This window comes from Lissotriton vulgaris, chromosome 2_1 (genome assembly GCF_964263255.1).
Source record: "Lissotriton vulgaris chromosome 2_1, aLisVul1.2, whole genome shotgun sequence".
NCBI classification, from domain to species: domain Eukaryota; kingdom Metazoa; phylum Chordata; class Amphibia; order Caudata; family Salamandridae; genus Lissotriton; species Lissotriton vulgaris.
The window spans coordinates 1,704,367,382-1,704,389,769 of record NC_141687.1 but is presented as its reverse complement, the minus strand read 5'-3'; the positions used below and the strand labels follow the sequence as shown (position 1 = coordinate 1,704,389,769).

General features: G+C 44.3%; 1 protein-coding gene across 1 annotated transcript in view; it reads left to right on the top strand.

The window, feature by feature from the left end:
• The window catches only part of MAN1C1 (mannosidase alpha class 1C member 1), a 274,960-nt gene that overhangs the window by 25,820 nt on the left and 226,752 nt on the right, over positions 1 to 22,388 (top strand). Inside the window, exon 3 of the mRNA XM_086957684.1 lies at positions 18,912 to 19,008. Within this exon, the coding sequence (XP_086813810.1) occupies positions 18,912 to 19,008 (97 nt within the window). The remainder of the gene's footprint in view (positions 1 to 18,911; positions 19,009 to 22,388) is intronic.

Here is a 22,388-nt window from a genome sequence, read left to right as displayed (position 1 = left end):
CAGACGAGTTTCTTTGAGATTCATTCAATGTAACTTTCTTATGTGGATATCCTGTAAATCCTGTGAATGGAAAAGGGAAAAAAGTTAACTGACTAATAGGATGCCTACAGAGCTCTTGTGTTTCCCAGATCCATGCAAGAGTAGCTCACCCAGTCCAGAATTTTTTTTTCTGTGCATTCTGGGACCTACAGTCCAGATTTTATAGTTAAACAGGACTACAAATCCCAGCATGCAATGAAGAAATGTGATTGGATGAGTTACTCAATCATGGATCTGGGAAACCCGAACCAATTGTCAGGATGGGGTTTTGTCTGTGGAGTGGCATCGCAGCTGGATGCTGCTCCCGGTGGGGCCTTCCTTACTACCAACTATGACTAATAAACCAACTTAAGAATACTTACTATTATTGGATTTACTTATTTTACAATGTACATTTAACATTGTAACACACCGGTGGTGGGCTACCTGTGCACTAGTTTATAGTACGCATGTCCCTTTGGCGGGCCCTCTTGGGACAGCTAGCCTGAAATGTGAACTATAAACTTCTCAACCCAGCGGTGTTAAACTGCTGGGTTAAGAGTAAGCATAGGCCTCCAGTGTTGTTGGGAGGGCAGAGGCCGCTCTCTCCAATCCTGACACTTCTCTGATGCTGGTTAACAGCATGAGAGCAGCGCCAGGATTGGTTGAGCCGAACTGTACGTTACATCAGGAGAAGACTAACGGAGGAAGGAGGACTTGTCTCCGGAAAGCATGGTAAGAGCCTTTTAATTTATGTATTTATTTTTATTTACATATTTTTTAATGTACTCACCCATTCGCCCGCCCCTCACCGTACTTGCAAGCCGCCAGTGAGACCGTTACATCTGGCCCATTGTTCTCGCGGATTTGAAAGCTTACATTTTGCTGCGTCTAAAGGCTTGACAAACTAATGAAGTATTTTGAATGCTGATGCGCTTATCTGAAATGCTGACAGAAAGCATTGGATCCAAACTGAAAGGGTATGAGTGGAGAGATCTGCTGAGAAGACAGACAACACTTAGGTTGTGAGAATCAGGCATTCTCTGATATCGACCTGTCCAGCAAGCGTTTCACTGTGACACTGGAAGTGTTTGCCGTGGCGATGTATGCGTGTGGCGTTAATGCAGCTTGGTTGAAATCCCTAATTTCCTCTCTAATACATGAGTTAATGACAAGGCCAGATTTTTTATCAATTCCTCTATCGGCTACAGAGTAGCAAATCTTACCATACCCGAGTTGCTCTAGTTCCAGAGTCCTACATACAGTTCGGTGCTCCTTGAAGAAATGTGATACACTAACAAGCTATGCATACAAAAAAAGGCGAATAAATGTAGACCCTTCCAGCACTCCACATCTTAGGATGCTCCTGTTAGTAGAGAGAAGCAACTTGTGCAACGCCGTCTTCCGCTGTGGAGAAAACTGCATATCCAAATATTGAAATTTCATACTGTTGTCAGTTTAATGAAGCGTTCACTTATAGGCCACGTACTTGGTGGTGGCAAATAAAGAATATTGGACTGGAGCTATGCCCCTTATTTGGTTACATTACTGCTACTACCCCAAACTCCAGAACTTATATTCAGAACTGTACAGCGCTCTGTATAAAAAATGAGGCAACGCATATCGCTTGATAAACACATTAAATGAATAGATCAGAGGACAGGATAAGGCTGAACATCAACTCTTAGATATTGCTTTTCAGCCTAAAGAGAGCTATTTTTAGGCAGTGGTGGCTGGCACAGGTAAGAGCAGTGTGGTGGTGGGGTGGGGAGTCAGGGTAATTGACATACAACAAAATAAGTCACATTAAATTTAAAAAAACACTTAACTTGCGCTCGCAGCGTCGCTGACTCGGCGATGCGGCGAGTGCAAGGTTAGTGGGTTTATTTTATTTTTGTATGTAATTTAACTTATCCCTTCATATGTCGGCTTCCCCGACACCGCCCTACCGCTCTTACCTGTGCCGGCCGCCACTGATCTTAAGAGCCTAGCTTATGATACACCAAGAGGTGAAATAGGGCCCCCTCTGCTGTGGTCAGCGCCCATTTTCATGTGGGTGGCCTCTGAGATTTCTCCGTTTCCACCACCAGCAGGCGCAGAGATACTGCCTCTTTTGTGCCCCTCCTCCATTTTCTGAGATCCAGCAAGGGCTAGTGTAGGCCAAGTGCGGCCAACATAGGTCAATTCCAAAACTTAGTAAAATCCACATAACATACATTTACTTAATCTCTATTTCAGAGGAGCTCATCGAAACAGGGGTTATTCTGAAACTCTGGCACAGATCCACCCCCTGGACCTATGTTAGACCCTCCAGATGTAGTCTTTATAAGGCACAGTAGCACATGAGGAGTGAGTTAGTAATTGTAACTGTGACCTTAGCTTACTCTCTGTGAGCTAATTGCCTGGATGGAGCTCTGGTCAAACATGCCAGCTTTCCTCTACCAAAGCAGGTCTGTACCCTGGTATTACTGAGAGTGCACTTGATTGGCAGCTTAGCACCCTCGCTAACGATGGCCGCCCCTGGTTTGACACAACTGCAATTATGGTGGCATTTTGTTATCGGTCACCGAAATTTGAATGGATTGCTTAATGGCATGTGGACTGCGTGGAACATGCCAATTCTCTCTCACTGGATTTACTGCAAGACCCAGTGTGTCACACGCACAGAAAATATATAAACTGTGGCATAAACCTTTGACTCCTGGGCATCCATTGGTTGTGCCCAGTGCATACTTTTCAGATGGGCACTTCAGTTTTTGATGTGCACTTTATATATGTTGCTGCAGAGAAGTAATGCTCCTGGGCACTTTGCTGTAGTTTCTACTGGACATACATTACATGCTGGTAGTCTGTGTAGTTATGGTTCAGCTGCACCTTTCCATTGAAAAAGCATTGTTTTTCTTGCCGACAACTTTAGACCTCATGGTTGGATCTTGGCAGTCACTTATCCTATGCAGCTAGTGTCTGGCAGGGGCATAGTTAAGGGGAGGGGGGATAACATTTTGTTTAGGGGGGGGGATAGCATTTTCATGTCCTATTAACTTTGTAATTGTTTATGAATCTGCATGAAAGGTGGCAAACAGTTACCAAGTTACATTTGGTTCAGGTACTGAGGTTTAAAGAAAATCCAGAATGTGAAGGGTGGCAAGTTAAAACGGGGGGATGGGATCCAACTATTTTTGATTTGCTAGTAACTTTGGTAACATTTGATGAATGTATGTTTAGCTTACTCTTGGTGTGATCAGTTTCATGCAGGTCCATGGGTAGATAAAGAAGTGTTCATTTGCCAATACATTCGCACCGTTTGATGAATGTGCCTGAAATTTGACAGACGTTCAGCAGGTGTAGGTAAGAACTAAATGGGGGCATTGTTTATATATATATTTGCAATGGCACTGGAAATAAATGAGACCTCCATTATTTAGAGGAACCCTGCTAACATGCACATTGAGACCTTTGTTACTACAGTGCAAAGGTCAAATTACAGTTTATTACCTTAGTACACCTAAGTTGATATTAGAAAACTCTATTTGATGCCTCACAATTGCATTACACAGGTAGACAACTCTACTAATTGTCGGGAGGTGTCTTCACTGTAAGTTGACCTTAATTAGTTAATGAAATGCAATTTGTACCGCGCACAGCTACTCCAAGGAGTGTTCTGGTGCTTTGTTCGAGGTCACGGTGTGGGGGTAAGGTCGTGTCGTCTATTCCTGTGTGAAAAGCCAGGTTTTCAACCATTTTTTGAACATTGTTAGTGTCCATTGCTCGTAGCTCCAGAGGGAACTTATTCCATGCCGCTGGTCCTAGATAGAACGGCCGTCCCCCAGCTCTGGAATGACAAATTCTGGGGATCCTAGCAAGAAGGCTATTAACAGACCACAGATTTCTTGAAGGAGCGCAGAAGTTGAGCCTTTTTCTGACGTGAATCTCACCTGTTAGCTAGAGTGCCTTGTGAACCAACACTAATGCTTTGAACATCATTCAATCCCTCATTCGGAGCCAGTAGCTGGCGCGTAGGTGTGACGACACATGCGTTCTTGCAGGTAGAATGAGTAGAAAGCTGGCTGTCGTGATCTGGACTACCTGACGTTTGTTAATCAGGTATTCGGGAAGTCCATGATGGAAGGCATTACAATAATCCAGTCTGGATGTTATCAGAGCCCGAATGGCCATTTTTCTAGCAGTAAATGAGAGATATGGCAAGAATGTTTTTAGTGAAAGCAGTATTCCCAAAAATGTGCTTACCACTAACTTGATTGGTGGTTTGAAGGACAGTTTTTGAATTTGATCCCCAACGCATCTTCAGGCTGTTTCTGGGGGAGTGTTACCGAAAAATAGAATTTCGGTATTGTCTGTTACACTTCAGTTGATGTATGGCCATCCAGTGGAATACCACTGTCAGCGTAAGATATGACTTTCCCCCAAGGCTTTTGCTATCTGGGCAAGAGGAGTGAGATACACATTATATAGTGTTGGGCTCAGGCTGAGCCCTGGGGAACCCCCACAGTCAGCTCAGTAGACTTTGAGAAAGGAGAAATCCAAACCCCCTGACCTCTACCTTACAAGGCTTAACGAACCATCCTGACCAATTGGAGACGCGCTAAATGTGTGGAGTGAGGGGGGGGGCATGTCAAAGGCCGCTGACAGATCTAACATAATCAGCACTGCCTTCTTCCTGGTATCTGTGGTGCCTTTGATGTATTCTGTCACCTCCATTTGCGCTGTCTTTGTACTAAATTTGGGTCTAAAGCCAGACTGGCTAGGATGGAACAGGGTATTGGTTTTCACATATAGGGAGAGCTGCTGATTAACATGCTTTCCCAGCACTTTTTAGATATGGCCGGTAGTAGAGATATACGCCTATAGTTGTACTGGTCATACAGGTCCACCAATGGCTTCTTTAACAGGGGCAGGATTTTAGCCTGTTTCCAAGAGAGGAGTACAGTAGCTTTCGATAACAATGCATTGAGCACGTTAGTAGCCAGAAGGATAATAGCGAGTGCCACTAAAGTTAGCAGATTGGGTGGGAAAGGGTCTGAAGGAGACCCTGATTTAAGGTTACAAATGACTCCAGAGAAATGTTACCGTCTAGAGAGTGTAGCTTAGGTTGAGGTAATAGTACTGGATTGCATTATGTTCAGCAAATCCTCTTCTAGATGGGAGCCGGAGGACAGGCTGGCTTGACTGATTGAGATCTTGTTTTGGAAGTAGGTCGCCAGCTGTTCGCACCAGTCCACTGACGGATGTTAGGATCTGGTGCAGTCCTCCGTGGACATAAAGTTCTTAACAACTTTAAAAATGTCTCTTGCTTTTTTCCTGCTCCTCAATTCTGTATTCTAAATACGTTTGCTTTGATAGTTTAACTTTAGCATAATATGTCTTGAGAGCTGCCTTATATGATTCCTTTTCATCAGTGTTGCATTCTTTCCTCCATTGTCTTTCCAAGGTTTTACACCGTTTCTTTTCTACCTCAAGGCTGTCTGTAAATGAAGGCAAAGACTGAGTATTTCTAACTCTAATTCCGTTGTCAAGGAGACTCACGTCATCCTCAACTGAGCCTGAGAGAGAAGCGGTACTTTCTTCCAGGGAGTATGTGAACTCCACTGGCTGGACTTTATGAATGGCTCTCATGGCGCATGAGGCACTCGCTGTTGGGGGGGGGATGTATGATGTAACAACGCGTGTTATTACAACGTGTGCTGTTACATCAGTCGTTACAACGACTGCATGTTACCACGCTATGCCTTTACAACACAAGTCTTTACATCGACTTGTGCTAGGTGGCGTGCTAACATTAAAAAAGTGTAATTTACTATTCCAACTCCAGTCCACTTATCAGTAGGGAAGGTGTTCGGATAGTAAACGACACCATTTTTAATGTTAGCACGCCATCTAGCGCAAGTCGATGTAAAGACTTGCGTTGTAATGGCATAGCGTTATTACATGCGGTCATTGTAACAACCGCGATGTAACAGCATTGCGGTGTACTGACCACGTTGTTAAGGATGTTTCCTGTTGGGGGTCTATAAATTGGAACCCCAGGCTAATGAATGTTGAGAAGACATGGGAATGCAGTAGCCCATTGCTTCTGCTTCTATAAGTCCATCAATCTGGATGGTCTGGCAGTCATATTCTTCTTCATAAATTAAGGCACCCTTGCCTTGCTGCTGAGGCTCTTTTTTTAAATATATTTTATAGCCATTAGGGATGACAGAGGTAATGGCGGGGTTGGAGGTCTCCAAGAGCCACATTTCTCTCAAAAACAATATGTCCAGGGTTTCCTTGCTCAGACAGTCAAAAACATTGACTGTGTGTTTCTGCAGGGAGTGGACATTAATAAAGGCGGCAGAGAACTGAGCCCTACTTTTCTTAATCATTGGGGTGAAGGAGGTACCCATGTCCAGTGGTGGAGGACTTAGATGGAAGCCCCAATGGGGACGGGTATTTATGTTTAAGTGGGAGTGATGGAGCTTGTACAACAATGTTCACACTGTAGCTTGACTACAAAGTCCCTGCTATAACAGATGGGTAATTTACCTTCCAGCGAACAACAGGCAGAGTGGCTGGCGTTGGTCTCTTCCGGAATGCTGATGGGCGAAGACGGGCTTGCTTTTGATGTGCTGGCAGCACGCCCCTGCATGCATTTGCGCAGTGTCCCCCATTTTATACATGTCGCCTGGAACAATTAGAGCACACATTGCCCAGATATTGCACCTCTAGTTGTCCCTGTGTAGGAAAAATGGCTGCTTTCCAAATCAGAATAGTGCTCCCACCTCCGGTCAAGTAACAGAGCTCGCTAAAGCGCAATGAGCGTGATTTCAGTTTCAACAATTCAGATTCACATTTAAGTCATACAGGTATTAAAAAAAGATTAAAAGGCAGATTTTCAGAGTTTAAAATGAACAAACTTTGTGCAAAAAGCAAATTAACCTAGTACTGGCTCGTCTGTGGAGCATCCCCCATTTTATACATGTGGCCTGGAACAACTAGAGCGTGCACTGCCTAGATAAACACCTCTAGTTGTCCCTGAGTAGGAAAAATGTCCGCTTTCCGATTAATAAAAGAGTTTTAGCTGCTCCCACCTCCTGTCTAGTAACAAAAACACAAATGTCGCCATGATTTTGATTACATATATTTATTGTTTAATGGACAAGAGACTTTCTTAGTACTTCTTTGTGTGAACTTGTGGGAACCCAACCTTTGGACTAAGTCTGTAAAGAGCAACAACATAAACAAGTTCTCTGTCACCTAACCTGTGGAGTCAGAATGGACAGTCATTTCTCATGAGCTGCATGGGAAAGTATACTGGAGTATCAATTAGTACCTGGAAAACAGAAGAACGATCACATGATAATCAGACCATAGTATGGTGACCACTGATGTCACAAACAAACAATTTTGAAGTATAAAAAGTGACTTTCCGCTACCCCCTTTCCTTCAGCTTGTCTGCCAGACTATCTCTACTTGCCCCTTGCCTTATTCCCCTTGCTAATGAGCTTGCCTTCTGGATGTTTTGTAGCTATCTGCTGAGAGACCAGACTTGAACTTTCCTACTTATTGCTTCTTTCTCCTTGCCCATGCCCATGGACTTTTCTTTAGTGGACTTTAACTGCATCCCTTTGCACATGCTAGGAGAGCTTTTGTGAATCACCCTCCTGTCTTTGTAGGTTGTAGGCATCTCTAATTCTGAATTGTCCGCTTATAGATTCTTTTATTTAGCAATAGATTTACTTTGACTAAATGTGTGGTGTTATATTATGAGGTGTTAAACTCATGACTGAGATTCTAAAAATGGTACTTATATGCATTGATTTTGGATCTCTAATACAATAACACAATTATTTTAAATTTGGCTGAGTCTTTTAGTCTGTCTTAATGTTCTTTCTACAGAAACTGTGCTTTTAATTGTATGATTTCTAAATGCCAGATGGAGAAAGTCATAGATGATTTTCAGAACATCAAGGGCTTTTGCTCTTCTTTTGTGTAGCAACAGCCGAGCTCTAATGTTTGACTAATTCTTGTTGGACTAAACTTGTTTAGGAGGTTGTATCTTCAAATTCCTATACTCTATTCTTATAGCATGACCCTGAGAGTAATATATGTGAACCTGATCTCCTGTTAGTGAGTTGGCTGCAAATTATTGGTCCTCATTAGGTGGACATAAGTGGGACAACCTGATTTCTCAGCCCTCACTACGACAAAGAAAGGTTCATCGAAGGACCATCTATTCAGTGGGTGAAAGACCTATTATGGCGGTGATAGAGCAGGACACCCTCTGAAACACCTGTTGTTATAGTGCTACACAAACTTCACCTCTGTCTTTCCCTTTCTCGTTCTTGTCCCACATTAAGGTCATGGCCTTCTCCAAGTCATTAACACCCCATCACTACGCCTCTTTGCTATTGCTCACTGAACGTCTTTGCTTTACTTCTTTCTTGCTCTTGTAACCTGTCAATGTTTTGTGCCGTTCCTCCACTGGTAATTACAATAGTCTCACTTGACTAATTCCACCATCACGTCCCCCAAATCCTTTCTTCTTGCTTACCTGGGTTCCATTTATTGCAAATGGGCTGTAATACCTTTATGCATAGTTTTCTTTGTAAATTACTTTTAATCTATATGCAGGTGCTTTGTTTTCTTGAAAGAATGGGGCTGGAACCCTGGGTTTCACATTTACTAGTCATGCATACAGCATCTAAAACAATTCCAATTACTACGTTTCTTTACAATAAGATTAAATGAATGTAAATAACATTAAAAAAAGTAAGAATCCATACGAGCTGGAGGACTAAAGAACCCTTGGAATATGGATGGTTAAGGCACCACAAATAAATTGCAGTATAAAGAAGCCACAATGGGTAGCTCTGATAAAAAAAAGCCCTGGCAAAACCAATATGTCTTGCGTTTAAAATGAGTGCCGAGCTGTTGACTTTGGCAAGAGTTTGCCTTTACAATCCAACATTGGCAAAGTTCAACTTACTTTTCATGCAGTAGCCCTGGAAGTAGATTTATTGGCCTCTAGGAGAAGTGTCAAACAAAATACAACCTTCTGCCTCAAATACCAGGTGAGTGACTTCAGCAGATAACCCTTCCTCCAGCACAGTTATACTCAAAGTACGGCCAGAGGGGCGCTTGCAGCCTTCATAACATTTACATGTGGCCCCCGGTGAACAGCATCACTTAGCTCATGTTTACAGCACTAACATCCATAAAGATGTTAAATAAATGTCAAGCATTTATTTACAGGCAAACTGAAGTAGATGAAAAGAAAAAAAGGAAGGTGTCCTTCATAAATTTAAGCACACCTTCATTAGGTCGCAGACTACCAGACAGCACAGCTGTCTGATTTGTCTAAAGACATCTTGATAACATTCAGAAAGTTGACCTAGACTTTGTGGTTTGTAACTCAATTTGTCTGGCTTTCTATTTGCTGCCTTTATTTGCTTTAGGCTGTCCAGCTCGAGTTCATCTCTCCCATTGCCCAAACCGTATTTACTGTGTTCTTCCACAAACTTGCTTTCTGTAAATAGGCCTTTAAATCTTGTTCTTTTATTGTCACATTTGTTGTGCATTCAAAGGCAGAGGTCAAATGTTAGGTTGTGTCTTCCAGGGAGCTTGGCGTTTATTTTTCTTTCTCTGACTTCAAAGTGAGAGGATTTATGTGACAATCATGCTGGCTATTGAGGGCTGCTCCAGGAAGGCTGTACAGATGTTACTTTTGATTTCTAGCACACAACAAAACTTAAATGTCTGTAAATGAACAGTGTTGATGATCAAATCAATACATTGGGTGGTGACATTTCCACACATTATCTTTTGTGCACTGTATATTTTTATCAGTAAATCTGTATGGGAGTGTAAATGTAATGGTCATTTCAATTGAAGATGTGTGTCTGTAATGGCAGTACGCTACCATACCATGCATACTCCACGGTATCCTATTCCACTCTTCACTACTCCACCTCACACTACTCTATTATGCACCACTGCACTCTTTGCCACTGCAGTCTACATCACTCCACTCAACTCTATACCACCCTACCTTTCAACACTGCACTCTGCCACTGCACTCTGCACCACTTTATTCAAAACCAATGCAATCTATGCCAATCTACTCTGCATCAAATCACTGTACACCACAATATTCTATGCCACTGCACTCTTCACAACTCTATTCTACTCTGTCACTGCACTCTAGGCCACTCTATTCTATTGTGCACCACTGTACTCTGTGCCATTGATCTCTAGGCCACTCTACTCTATGCCACTGCACTCTATGCCAGTGCATTCCACACCACTCTACTATACATCATTGCACTCCACAACAGTAAACTCTGCAACACTCTCTCTCTGCCACTCTACTTTATGCCTCTGAACTCTATGCCACTGACCTCTTAGCCAATCCACTCTAAGACACTCTAATTTACTCTGCATCACTGCAATCTGACACTATACGCTATACCACTGCTCTCTATGCCACTTCACTCTACTCTGAAACAATTTACTCTGCCACTGCAGTCTGTGCCTCTCTATTGCACTCTGTGCCACTCCACTCTACAAAAAGCCACTCCACGTCACCCTACACCACACCATGTCACTCCACAACACTGCATGCCAATGCACTCTACACTACTTTATTCAAAACCAATACAATCTACGCCACTGCACTCTATGGCAATCTACTCTGCATCACTCTACACCACTCTTCTGCACTTTACGCCAATGCGCTCTTTGCCACTTTATTCTACTGTATACAACTGCACTCTGACACAGTATTCTACACCATTTCACTCTATGCCTCTCTACTTTGCATCACTCCTCTATGCCAGTGCTCTTTACCCCACTGTTACATGCATCACTGCACTCTAGACCACTCTAAAACAATGCACTCTACGCCAATACTCTATACCACTCCACTCTACCCTACTCCGCTTTACGTCACTTCACTCTACTCTGAAACAGTCTACTTCACGTCATAGCACTTTATGGCACTCTACGCTGCTGCAATCAATGCAAAGCCACTCTTGTCACTCAACTCTATGCCACTGTACTCTGCCACTACTGTAATGCCACTTCATTCTACCCTTTACCACTCCACTTCACTCTACTCTGAAACAGTCTACTCTGCTCCACTGCACTCTATGGCACTCCACTCTGTGGTGTCACTCTATGCCACTGAACTCTATGCTTTGCCACTGTACTCTAAACCATTGCACTCCACACCACCTTACTCAAAACCAATGCACCCAATGACACTGTACCTATGCCAACTACTTTGGACAACTGCACTTTATGCCACTATACTCTACAACAGTATGCTCTATGCCACTCCACTGTACGTCACTGCACGCTATGTCACTCTACACCTTTGTGCTCTGTCACTGCACTCTATGCCACTCTATTCTACTCTGCACCACTGTACTCTACGTCATTTCTCTCCGCTTCACTATACTGAACTCTGCATGACTGCACTCCACACCACTACACTCTATGCCAGTTTACTGCACTCTATGCCACTGCACAACTCTACTCACTGCAAATGCACTCAACACCGCATCATTCCAATCTTATGCCACTGCACTCTACCCTGCACCACTCTATTCTATTCTGCACCGTTCCACTCTATGCCACTTCACTCTGTCATTCTACTCTACAGCACTGCTCTCTCCACCACTGAACTATATGCCACTCTACATCATACCACTTTACCCCAATCCACTCTAAGCCACTCCAATCTACTCTGCACCACTGCACTTTGACACTCTTCTCTATGCACTGCACTCTATGCCACTTCACGCTACTCTAAAACATCTACTTTAGGCCACTGCAGTCTAGCCCACTGTATTCCACTCTGCATCAATCCACTCTTTTCAACTCCACACTGTGCCACTCAATTGCATGCCCCTACACTCTGCCAGTGCACTCTACACCAATGCTCTCTATTTTACTTTACTAAAAACCAATACACTGTATGCCTCTGCACTCTATACGAATATACTCTCCACTACTGCACCTTACACTACTATATTCTATGGCACTGCACTCTACGCCCCGCTACACCATTTCACTCTACTCTGCATCATTCTACGCCTGCACTCTACATCAATGCAGTGTATGCCACCACTCCAGTCTCAGCCACTAAACTCTGACACTTTACTCTGCAGCACTGCACTCAGTCATTGAACTCTATGCCATTCTACTCTGCACCACTTTACTCTATGCCACTGCTCTTTACTCTGCACCCCCTATGCCACTTTACTGCTCTCTGTGCAAATGCACTCTTCACCACTCTAATCTACCAAGCACCACTGTATTCTGGAGCACTACACTCAACAGCACTCCAGTCTCAGCCACTCCACTCTGCACCATTCCACACCACTCCACTCCCAAAACACTGCACTCTATGCCAATGCACTCAAACCTACTACTTTATATCACTCCACCCTGCACAACTCCATCATACCCTGCATCAATCCCTCCACTCTAAACTACTTTACTCTGCTCTGAAAAAATATACTCTACACCATTGCACTCCAGACCACTGCACTCCCACTCTACTCCTTTCTGTGCCACTCTACATCACTGCAATAAATGTTGTGCCACTCTACACTACACCACTCTACTATATGCCACTGCGCTCTACCCTGTACCACTCCACTCTCCTCTGAAACAATCTACTCTACACCAATGCAATCTGCCACTGCACTCTACACCACTGTAGTCTACGCAATGCCATTGTACTCTAAACAACTGCACTCTATGCCAATGCATTCTATACCACTTTACTCAAAACCAGTGAACTCTATGCCACTGCACCTATGCCAACTTCTTTGAACTGCTGTACTTTACACAACTATACTCATTCTACTCCATGCCACTGCACTCTACACCACTCTGTTCTACTCTGCACCACTGTACTCTATGCCACTGTTCTTTGTACCAGTTACCCTGCAACACTCTACCCTGCAACATTCTACAAGATGCAATCTGTGAGCCTGCACTTTGACACTCTACTCTGCATGGCGGCACTCTAAGCCACCGTATTCTATGCCACTGCACTCTACTCTGCATTACTCAGCTCTTTGCCACTCTACTGTACTGTACTTCACTGCACTCTATGCCACTGCATTCTATTCTACAATCAATCAATCTGTACTTGTAGAGTGTGGTTTATTATCTGTGAGGGTATCCAGACACTGGATTGCTGGGGTAGTCAAAAAGCCAGGACTTGGGTCTCTTCCTGAAGTCAGTCAGTGAGGGCAATGTCTTGTGGGTGAATGTGTTCCAGGGCTTGGTGGCAAGGTGGGAGAAGGAGCGTCCTCCGCTGTGGCTACAGTAGATGTGCTGTGTCTGTATCAGGGTGAGAGAGGCGAAGCAAAGGTTTTTGGATGCTTGGTGGAAGTTCAGGTGGTGGTTCATATATGTGGGTTTAAGGTGTGTCAGTGGTTTGAATTGGCACGTTTCAGGACAGGAAGTCAGTGGAGGTTTCTAAGGTGCTGGATGATGTGGGTTAGTTTGGGGAGTCTGGCTGCTGAGTTCTGTATCTTCTGGACCCCTCACATTAGTTCGATGGCGACACCTGTGTACAGTGCATTGCCATAGTCTAGACAGCTGATGATTAGGGCTAGTGTCATTGTTTTCCTGGTGCTTGTGGGGAAGCATGTGAAGATTCTCCGAAGCATGCGGAGAGTGTGGAAGCCAGGCGAGGACACTGTGTTGATCTGTCGTTTTCATTGTGAGTTTGCTGTCCAGAATGATGCAGAGGTTGTGGGTGTGGTCTTTTGGTGTGGTTGTGGCGATGGTTCCATTGAAGATGGTGGTGAGTTGGTGGCTGATCATGTCACTTCCTAGGTTGAAGTGGAGGTGGGGGCATAGGTCAGTGGGTGCTCCCAGGTTGATGGACTCCATTACGGCTGTGGTGTCCGGTGTGTTGAGCTGTTCCCATGTGGTGAGATGAAGGGGTTCGTGGATTGAGAGTCGAAGTTCCTGTAGATGGTGGCTTTCTTGTTGTGGAAGTGATTTGCTAGAGCATCACAGAGTTCCCGAGCAACTAAACTGTCCGCAACCTGTTTTGGCCTTCTTCGGATGTGGAGGAAAGTTCTTCCTCTCCTGCCTATGGAGGCCAAACAGGTAGCCGTCCAGGGCCTTATTCAATCCCGGCTGGACTGCAATAATGCTCTATATCTTGGCGCCCCGGATTACACTCTACGAAAGCTGCAGATTGTGCAGAACTGCAGCGCTCGAACTCTGCTCCAGCTGCCTCGTAGACAATCAGCTAAACCGGGGCTGGTCAAGCTACACTGGCTACCTGTACGACAGAGAATCATCTTCAAGGCAATGTGCATTTCTCACCAGTCCTTTTGGGGCACAGGTCCAGCAATTGGCCGCCAACTTATAACCCAGTACCACCCCACCAGAAATCTTAGATCAAGCCAGTCCTTTCTGGCCGTAGTTCCCAGAATTAAGAGAGTAAGAGCTAGTGGTAGGATGTTCTCCCTTAATGCTGCCAAACATTGGACTTCCCTTCCCCTTAACCTCAGATCCAACCCTAATCTCCTTTTGTTCCGGAAACAGTTAAAAACTCTTACGTTCCATGTCCACCATTAATCTTCCCTCCCAGTTAACCCTCTTTTGTTCAGTAAACATACCTTCTATCAGCGCTTGGACGCCCTTGGGCAACAACTGCGCTTTACAAATACCCATTTCATTTCATTTCATTTCATTTCATTTCAGGGAGGGATTGTGTTCTCTGTGGCTGCTGTACTGGAGAACTCCGACGATGATGAAGAGTTCCTTGGTGTGCTGGGTGCTATCCTCGTTGTGGTCAGCAAGGGTGTCCTTGAGTTAATGGTGGCATTTGTTGAGGGTAGATAGGAAGGTGGCTCAGTCTGTATCATCTGCGTTGGTGCGCCAATAATTGTTTGCAGCTGCTTTCATTGTGCTGAGTTCCGAGTGTAGCTGCTTGCTTGTTTGTTAGGTACTGCGAGTTTTGGCTGGTCTGATGGGGACAACTCGATCGTCAGCATTGGTGATCCAGGTGTTGAAGTTCTCGCCTGACTGTTTCAGGTTGGTTGCGGCATCGGGTAGGGTGGTGTTCAAGGCATCCATCAATTGGTTCTGTTTCACTTTTCTCCAGCTGTGGAAGGAGGCATTGGAAGGGTTGGGGGTGGTGAGATGTGGCCGTGTGATGGTGAAGTGGATGATGGCGGGATCGGCCCAGGTGAGTTCCGTGGTATGGCTGTGTTTGACTATGTTGCTGAATGTGAAGATAGGGTCTAGGGTGTGCGCTACTCTGTGTGTGGGGTCTGTGACCAACTGGGTGAGGCCGATGTCCTTTTGTTCTAGAAGGTTGTCGGAGTTCAAGTCTGTGGTGTTGTCCAAGTGGAAGTTAAGGTCTCAGAGGAAGATGTAGTGCTTGGATTTGATGGTGAGTGGGTCAATGAAGTCAGTGATGGTGTTGTAGAGGTTGGTTCGTGATCCTAGGGGGTCTGTAGGTAAGGGTATCTTTGATGGTTGTTTTGTTGTCGGTGTGGAGTTGGAAATTCAAGTGTTCCATGATCAGCAGCGTTTCATGTTCAGTGCTGGTGCAGTGGATCGATTCTTTGTGGATGATGATGCCACCTCTGGGTTTGTTGGTGCAATCCCAGTGTTTCATCTTGTATCTGTTGGGCGTTGTGGTGGCAATTTCGGGAGCTGAATAGGGGTTGAACCATGTCTCTGTGATGAAGGGTACATTGGGGGCAAGGGTGGAAATGGTGTCCCAGACTTTGATGACATGCTTGTAGTGCGATCTGTTATTTATCAGGAGGCACTAAAGTGGTTCCGGGGTGGTGTCGGTCAACGGAGTGGGAGTGGCTTGGGTTTTTGCAAGGGCTGGTGGTCCTAGGTTGCAAGTGAACTGACATCTGTGGCAAGTGAACGGTCCTACTGTGTAAGAAGATGTGTGGCAGTAGTTGTTGCGGTATCCGGGGTCCAGGGCTCAGAGATCTGCAGAGGAGTACCCGTGGCGTCCGGAGGGCCAGAGTTCATGGTGCTGGGCACGATCCAGGCACGGATGGGTGCAGACGGGCTTGCCTTTGGTGCACTGGCAGCGGGTCCACTGTGCAAGCACTATTCTGCCTCTATTAAGTAGGTCCTCGAGAGGGGAGGAGCGCTGGGTGACTGGAAGCGCTGACGTGGCAAACAGTGGGAAATGTCATGAGGCAGAAACAACACAATAAAACAGTGCACCCCCCAATCAAAACAATCTGACAATTTAAAACAATCAGGGCAAAATTAGCAGCACAACCAGATCAGCACAAAGTGGACAAAACCTGGCGACTAGCCAGGACAACTTTACCAGCAGTGCATGGGTCAATATAAGAACACGGAGCCAACACTGGAGATGGCAGTGAAAGGTTACTAGGATGGTGGCAGAGAGCATCAAGGGGTTAAGGCAGAAGCGTCAGGGAGACCTGTGGTGCCTAGCAACAAGGGGAGCATGTCTGGGACCTGCTCAATGGAACCGTGCTGCAGCCTCCATTAAGTACGTCCTGGGAGAGGGAGGAGCCCTGGGTGGTGGGAGGCTCCCGACCAGCAAATGGCAGGAAAATAAGTTAGGCGGGAAAAACACAATGAAGCGGCGTGTGGCTGAGTCAAAACAATCAGACAATTTAAAACAATCAGCGCAAATTAAACAACGCAACCAAATCAGCACAAACTAGACAAAAGCTGGCAACAGTCCAGAACAATTTTACAAGCAGTGCACAGGTCATTCCATGAGCACAGCGTCAACATTGGAGCTGGCAGATAAAAGATACCAGGCCGGTGCTAGAGGGCATCAAGGGGTTAGGCAGCAGTGTCGGGGAGACCTGTGCTACCTAGCAATGAGGGGAGCAGGTCTGGGACCACTATGCTACTGCAAACTACTCTGCACTCTTCTACTCTATGCCACTGCACTCTATGCTACGCTCCGTCACTGCACTCTACACCGCTTTATTCAAAATCAATGCATTTTTTAAACCAAACTACTCTGCACCACTGTACTTTGTGCCACTTCACTCTAGGCCACTCTACTACACTCCACAATACTCCACCCTATGATACTCTACTCCATTAAACTCTGATCCACTGACACTCTATTCCGCTCTATGCCACTCCACTTACAGCGCTCTATTCCACTCTACAACACTACTCCACTCTACAAAGCCCTACACAACTCCCTCTATGCCACTTTACTCCACTCTACACTACAACACTCTACTCTACGCAATACCAACTACGCCTCTCCAGTCTACTCTATGCCACTTCACTTAATGACACCCTACTCCACTCTGACACTGTGCTCCACTCTACCCCACTCATCTCCCTTCCACTCCCTCCACAACACTGTACACTAGTCCATGGCACTCCACTTCACTTTTCTCCATGCCATTTATGTACTGTACACTACTTGATGCCACTATACACCACTTCATAACACTCTACTCTGCTCAACTCCACCTTAAAAGACTCAAGTCCACGGCACTCTCCTTTACCCAACTAACTTTTAGCCATACTGAACAGCAGCCAGTCTGGTGCACAACATTACTAAAACATATTTACTAAGCCAATATCTCTTGCATAGGCGAAATCTATATGGCTTTGATAATGCTTGCTTTTAAAGACTTATTGCAACAAACTTATAAAAATATGATAGTCTCTTTAACATTGAAAAAAAAATATTTCATTAATGCATAGAAGCGTTTCACCTCAGTACGTCAGATTATATCAGTGTATTGAGAAGTTTTTTTTAAAGTGATGGTTTTAAAACATGAATTTAGAAACATTCATGCCTCCCCTCTTCCCCCCCCCCCCCGACAACAACGCTAATAGTGAACTAAGAAGCAAGTCAGTTATGTGCACCTTATGACTGGCCTGGGTTGCAGTTATACATGGAACTTTGTTTATTAAACCAAACACAAGAGAAAGTTCAGTACAGCTCACATCCTGAAGTCATGTATTTTGAGGTCCTCTTATCCTCTTAAATGTGATAATGAAGAAAAAGGAGGCAAAGTAAAATAAAACAATTGCTTAGGATCACACAATTTGGTCAACTGGGGAAGCTGGGATTGATGCCAGGTGTGCTGGTTTTACACTGTGCAATTGAGCCACAACAAACGTGGCGCTTCCCCTACCCCCACCTTACACCACCTCCCACCGCCGACCGCCACCCTTCTGGCGTCAATGTGGCCCTCGGTCTCACCACAGACCAAACGTTTTGGTCCTTGGAAAAACCTTTGTGAGTACCCATGCTCCGCGCTATAAAGGTTTTTGCGCGCCAAAGGTTGAGCTTTTATGTCCTACATGAAATGCAGGAGATAAAACAAAAAAAACCTCAGTCTGCTCTTCAGCCTTACAGCACCAAAAATATCCCAGTTTCCGTGCTTGTACAGACAAAGTGGGAGAGGTGAGGAGCATCAGAGGGCTCATGGTGGGATTTGAGAGGGTGAAGCAGCACAGGAGCAAGAGAGCTAAAATTCGAATGCTATCCATCAGGAGAGGGACAAACACAAGATGAGGAAGGCAAGTTATCAAATAAGCAAGAAAATGAGACGACAAAACCAAGCCGTGTTGAGCAATGGGCATCTTGTAGGCTCACTGTCGTTTGGCAATAGGTCTGTCTCAGCCAGACAGCTTGACCGGTCCTAAAAAGTCTGACATTTTCTGTGGGTTCCACAAAAAGTACACTTACCTCTTCTGATCGTTATTAATATTTATTGTACAGAAAATCGATATGTTTATTGAACAAATGTGTTCTGCTTCCTGTTCATTGATTGTAATGTATTTTATAGAGTGCCCACACAGTTCTGATAAAGGCCAATAGGAGCTGGATTTTGCCTGTATTAATTGTGAGCATTTGTTTTTCTCAGATGATGAAGTTTGCGTGGGATAGCTACAAGCAGTACGCCTGGGGGAAAAATGAACTCCGGCCGCTAACTAAGAACGGACATGTTGGGAATATGTTTGGTGAGAGTTTACGTTTCTTTTTAAAAAGGGAATTGGTCCACTCCACTGTCTTCACGCATTTTATAATCTGTATGCATTAATCTATGTTCCATGCTTTAAAAGTGGACCAGAATAACATTTGAAGTCAAGGTACACCAGCATTGTTCACATTCTGTGTATTTTTATTTTTACAAGGGAATACCATTTCTATTTAACCCCTTTAACAAATCAGCTCCAAATTTGACGTGGATTTTTTCCTCCACATCTGGTGCTTCCATTTTCATTTAGATGCGTTTGGCCAAGGTAGTCAAATGTTATTGGGTGGAATCTGTTTTTGGAGGGGTGCTTGAAAATCCCCATTACATTTCGACTTCCAATTACAGCTTACATTGCTTGACAGATTAACCAAAAGATGGATTGAAGGAGAGGTTCCATAAGAATGTGTCCATTTTGTGGTTTGATTGAAATCAGTTGAGTAGTTTTTTAGCTATTGAAGAAAAAAGCAATGCCTGCACCCTCAACATTACTTGCCTAATTGCAAATTTGATTCAGGAAAAGAATAACCGTTGATTGGCTGAATTGACCTTCATTTTACAGACTCACAGTTATCCCCTATGCTCGTAGGCTCCAGGATCAGGCTCATGCAATATGTGATTATGACATGAAACACCGACAGGCACCCAGACAGCAACACAACACTAATGCTGCAAAAGAAAACTAAAATGACACAGCTAACAGCACACAACAAGCACGAGACAAAACGTAAACAGATCAAAATCACAATTCAGTGGGAGAACACAAAAATAAAGCACTACAACACATTAAAAAAAATCACACCCACAATACTGCAAATCACAGCATACTGCAATACTACTAATTCCAAACCTCGTTTACGGCTCGCCCAGCTCCACCACTTATCCACACCATCACCAGCATTAACATAATTAAACGGTATTTATTATTCTAAAATACTTTGAAGTATAATGAGTGCTGGTATTTCACCATGAAAAAAAATTGCATTTTGGAATGTAAAGAAATAAAGTGAGGATTGCGCTTTTCTGCCGCATGCTGGACGTCTATGGAAGCCTCTAAAGGCCAGTGTGCTGGTATAGCACACCCACGCTGACGTGCACTATGTACCTCAAGTGCAGGCCTTGCTTCAGTCAGCAAACATACTTCCAAAGAAAACATATTGGAATCGTCACTTGGTTAATAAAATAATTGTTTGCAAGCTCTCGCTTCCTTAGCCTCACAATCATAAAAACTATAAAAACATTAATGATCCCAATTTTCATTTTGAAATGCTTTATCTCCAAAGTTTAGTAGGGACAGTTTGTCTCGCAATCAAGAAGGTTGGTGTTATCTTGTTAACCTTCTCAGCCAAGGCCGGGGATCGAACTTGGTTGCCTCTGTTCAAAAGTCAGCACTCAGCAGCACATGGCTTTTGCGGGATAGGAATAAACTAATCACAAAATAGCTATTGATTTACAGCTCAAAAGATCTCACTACTACACAGAATAGCTGACAGACACATTTGCTGCTCATAATACATGTGCGCTGTCGCCCAGGGGAGGAGTCACCTGTCTCGTGGCTGCAGGGACTTCTTCCGGGACGACGGCAGCGTGCAATCATCCGAGCCCAGCGCCAGGTGGCGATCTGGTGCTAAGTGTACAACTCTGCAGCTCTACATGCCAAGAACAGATGCATACTGGTAAGAAGCATTTTCCTTACCTATCATCACTGCACTATTCCTTGGCTGCCTTCCCCTATGTTACCTACCCTGCACTTTGAACAATCTCTCAGGGTGATGAGACTGCTCTTCTAGTTTGTCATCGTTTTTGCTCCTATCCCTTATAGTAGTCGAATATGATGACTGTTTGTTTTACCAAATACTGTTTCTATTTGTTTCCTTATCCCTGGACTCTCCCCCCTTTGCTCTGTATCCCACCTGATACTACTGTAAAGCGCTCTGATGCCCTCACGGGTCTGGTTCGCGCTCTATAAAACAAATAAAATAAAAAGCTAGGGAGTAGTTTATGGTTTGGCAGTGTACTCTGTCGCATATGTGTGTTTCCACGAAAATGACAGTCTGTCTGCCCTATTTAGGGGGGGAAGGACCATCGGCTTTCTCTTGACCAAACACCATAAAAAATGGAAACATTTTCTAGCAAAATGTTGAGCAAATTTAAACAGGCAAACCACCAGGGCTAAGCAATTTTGCCTGACCAGGTGAAGGTCACATTGAATCTCTATGAACCATGAAGGGATGCATCAGTGGCTAATGCTGTCCAGGGTGTAACACAGGATCACCCTGGTAAATTATAGTAAAGCTTTTGGAATGTTTTCTATCTAGCCAGAGATGTTATAGATGAACCTATCTGATAACAAAGATGATTGGGTACCACAGTTGTTAGTGTTTGTGGGTTTTTTGGAGGCTTGTTCAATGTAACGTAACTGGTGCTCACGTAAAGCGCTCTGATACCTGATATTTTCAGGTCGCATTCGCGCAACATAAAATCCCAAAAATGAGTCCCTTACATGGTTTCCTTGTTTCAAGTCCCAAATGTGTTCTTCTTTTATTTGGGTCTTACTGCAAATTTATGTGCTAAGCTACATGGAATAGTTTGCTTTTGTATACAACCTGGTGTACATTACAACTACTACTTCTACTTTGCTCTCTTGTTTAATTGTAATGTTACGGTTGCTCTTCGGTGACTGTCCTCAGGATCAGAGTTAAGTTATGTGTTTCCTTTAATTGATCTTGGGTGGTAGGTTTGATTTTGTGTCAAACACTTGTGTATCGGCTACCTTCTAGACTCGACTATTCTCTTGAGTCCAGCTGAAGTTTTGCTTACTTGTGCTACATGCACACGATTCCAGAGCCATCATGCAGACTTTCTGTTTTACTGTGGAAGAATTCTTTCATGTGGAATCTCCTTTACAAATGTTAACCCTCATTAGGCCCCTTTTAAAGCTATGAGCTGTGCTTTGGAATGTCTCATCAAGATTATGCAGTCACATGTAATTCTGGTTCCTGCGCGGTCATCTGCAGCAGCTCATGCGTGTGCTGAATGCATCAGCATACCATCTGCCAGAAGTAAACAGAAAAAAACAGTTCCCCCTCTGTATGAAGGTGAGGTGCCTGGCTGTGAAGCAATCGGGTCATGTCCAGAGCCGTCACCAGGAGGGGCATAGGACGCATTTCATTTATAGATTTTTCATATACAACAACATTCAATTCACAAACCTGCGGCTGGAGTCTTCTGTCTATCCTATGTTTTCTGTGTGGAGGTCTCCACCTGTATATTCAGTGCTTAATTTGATCCGGTGGTTTACGGTGCTCAGCACCAGTACTTAATTGTCAACACCAGCGCTTGTGACAGTCTGCCACAAGGTGGCGC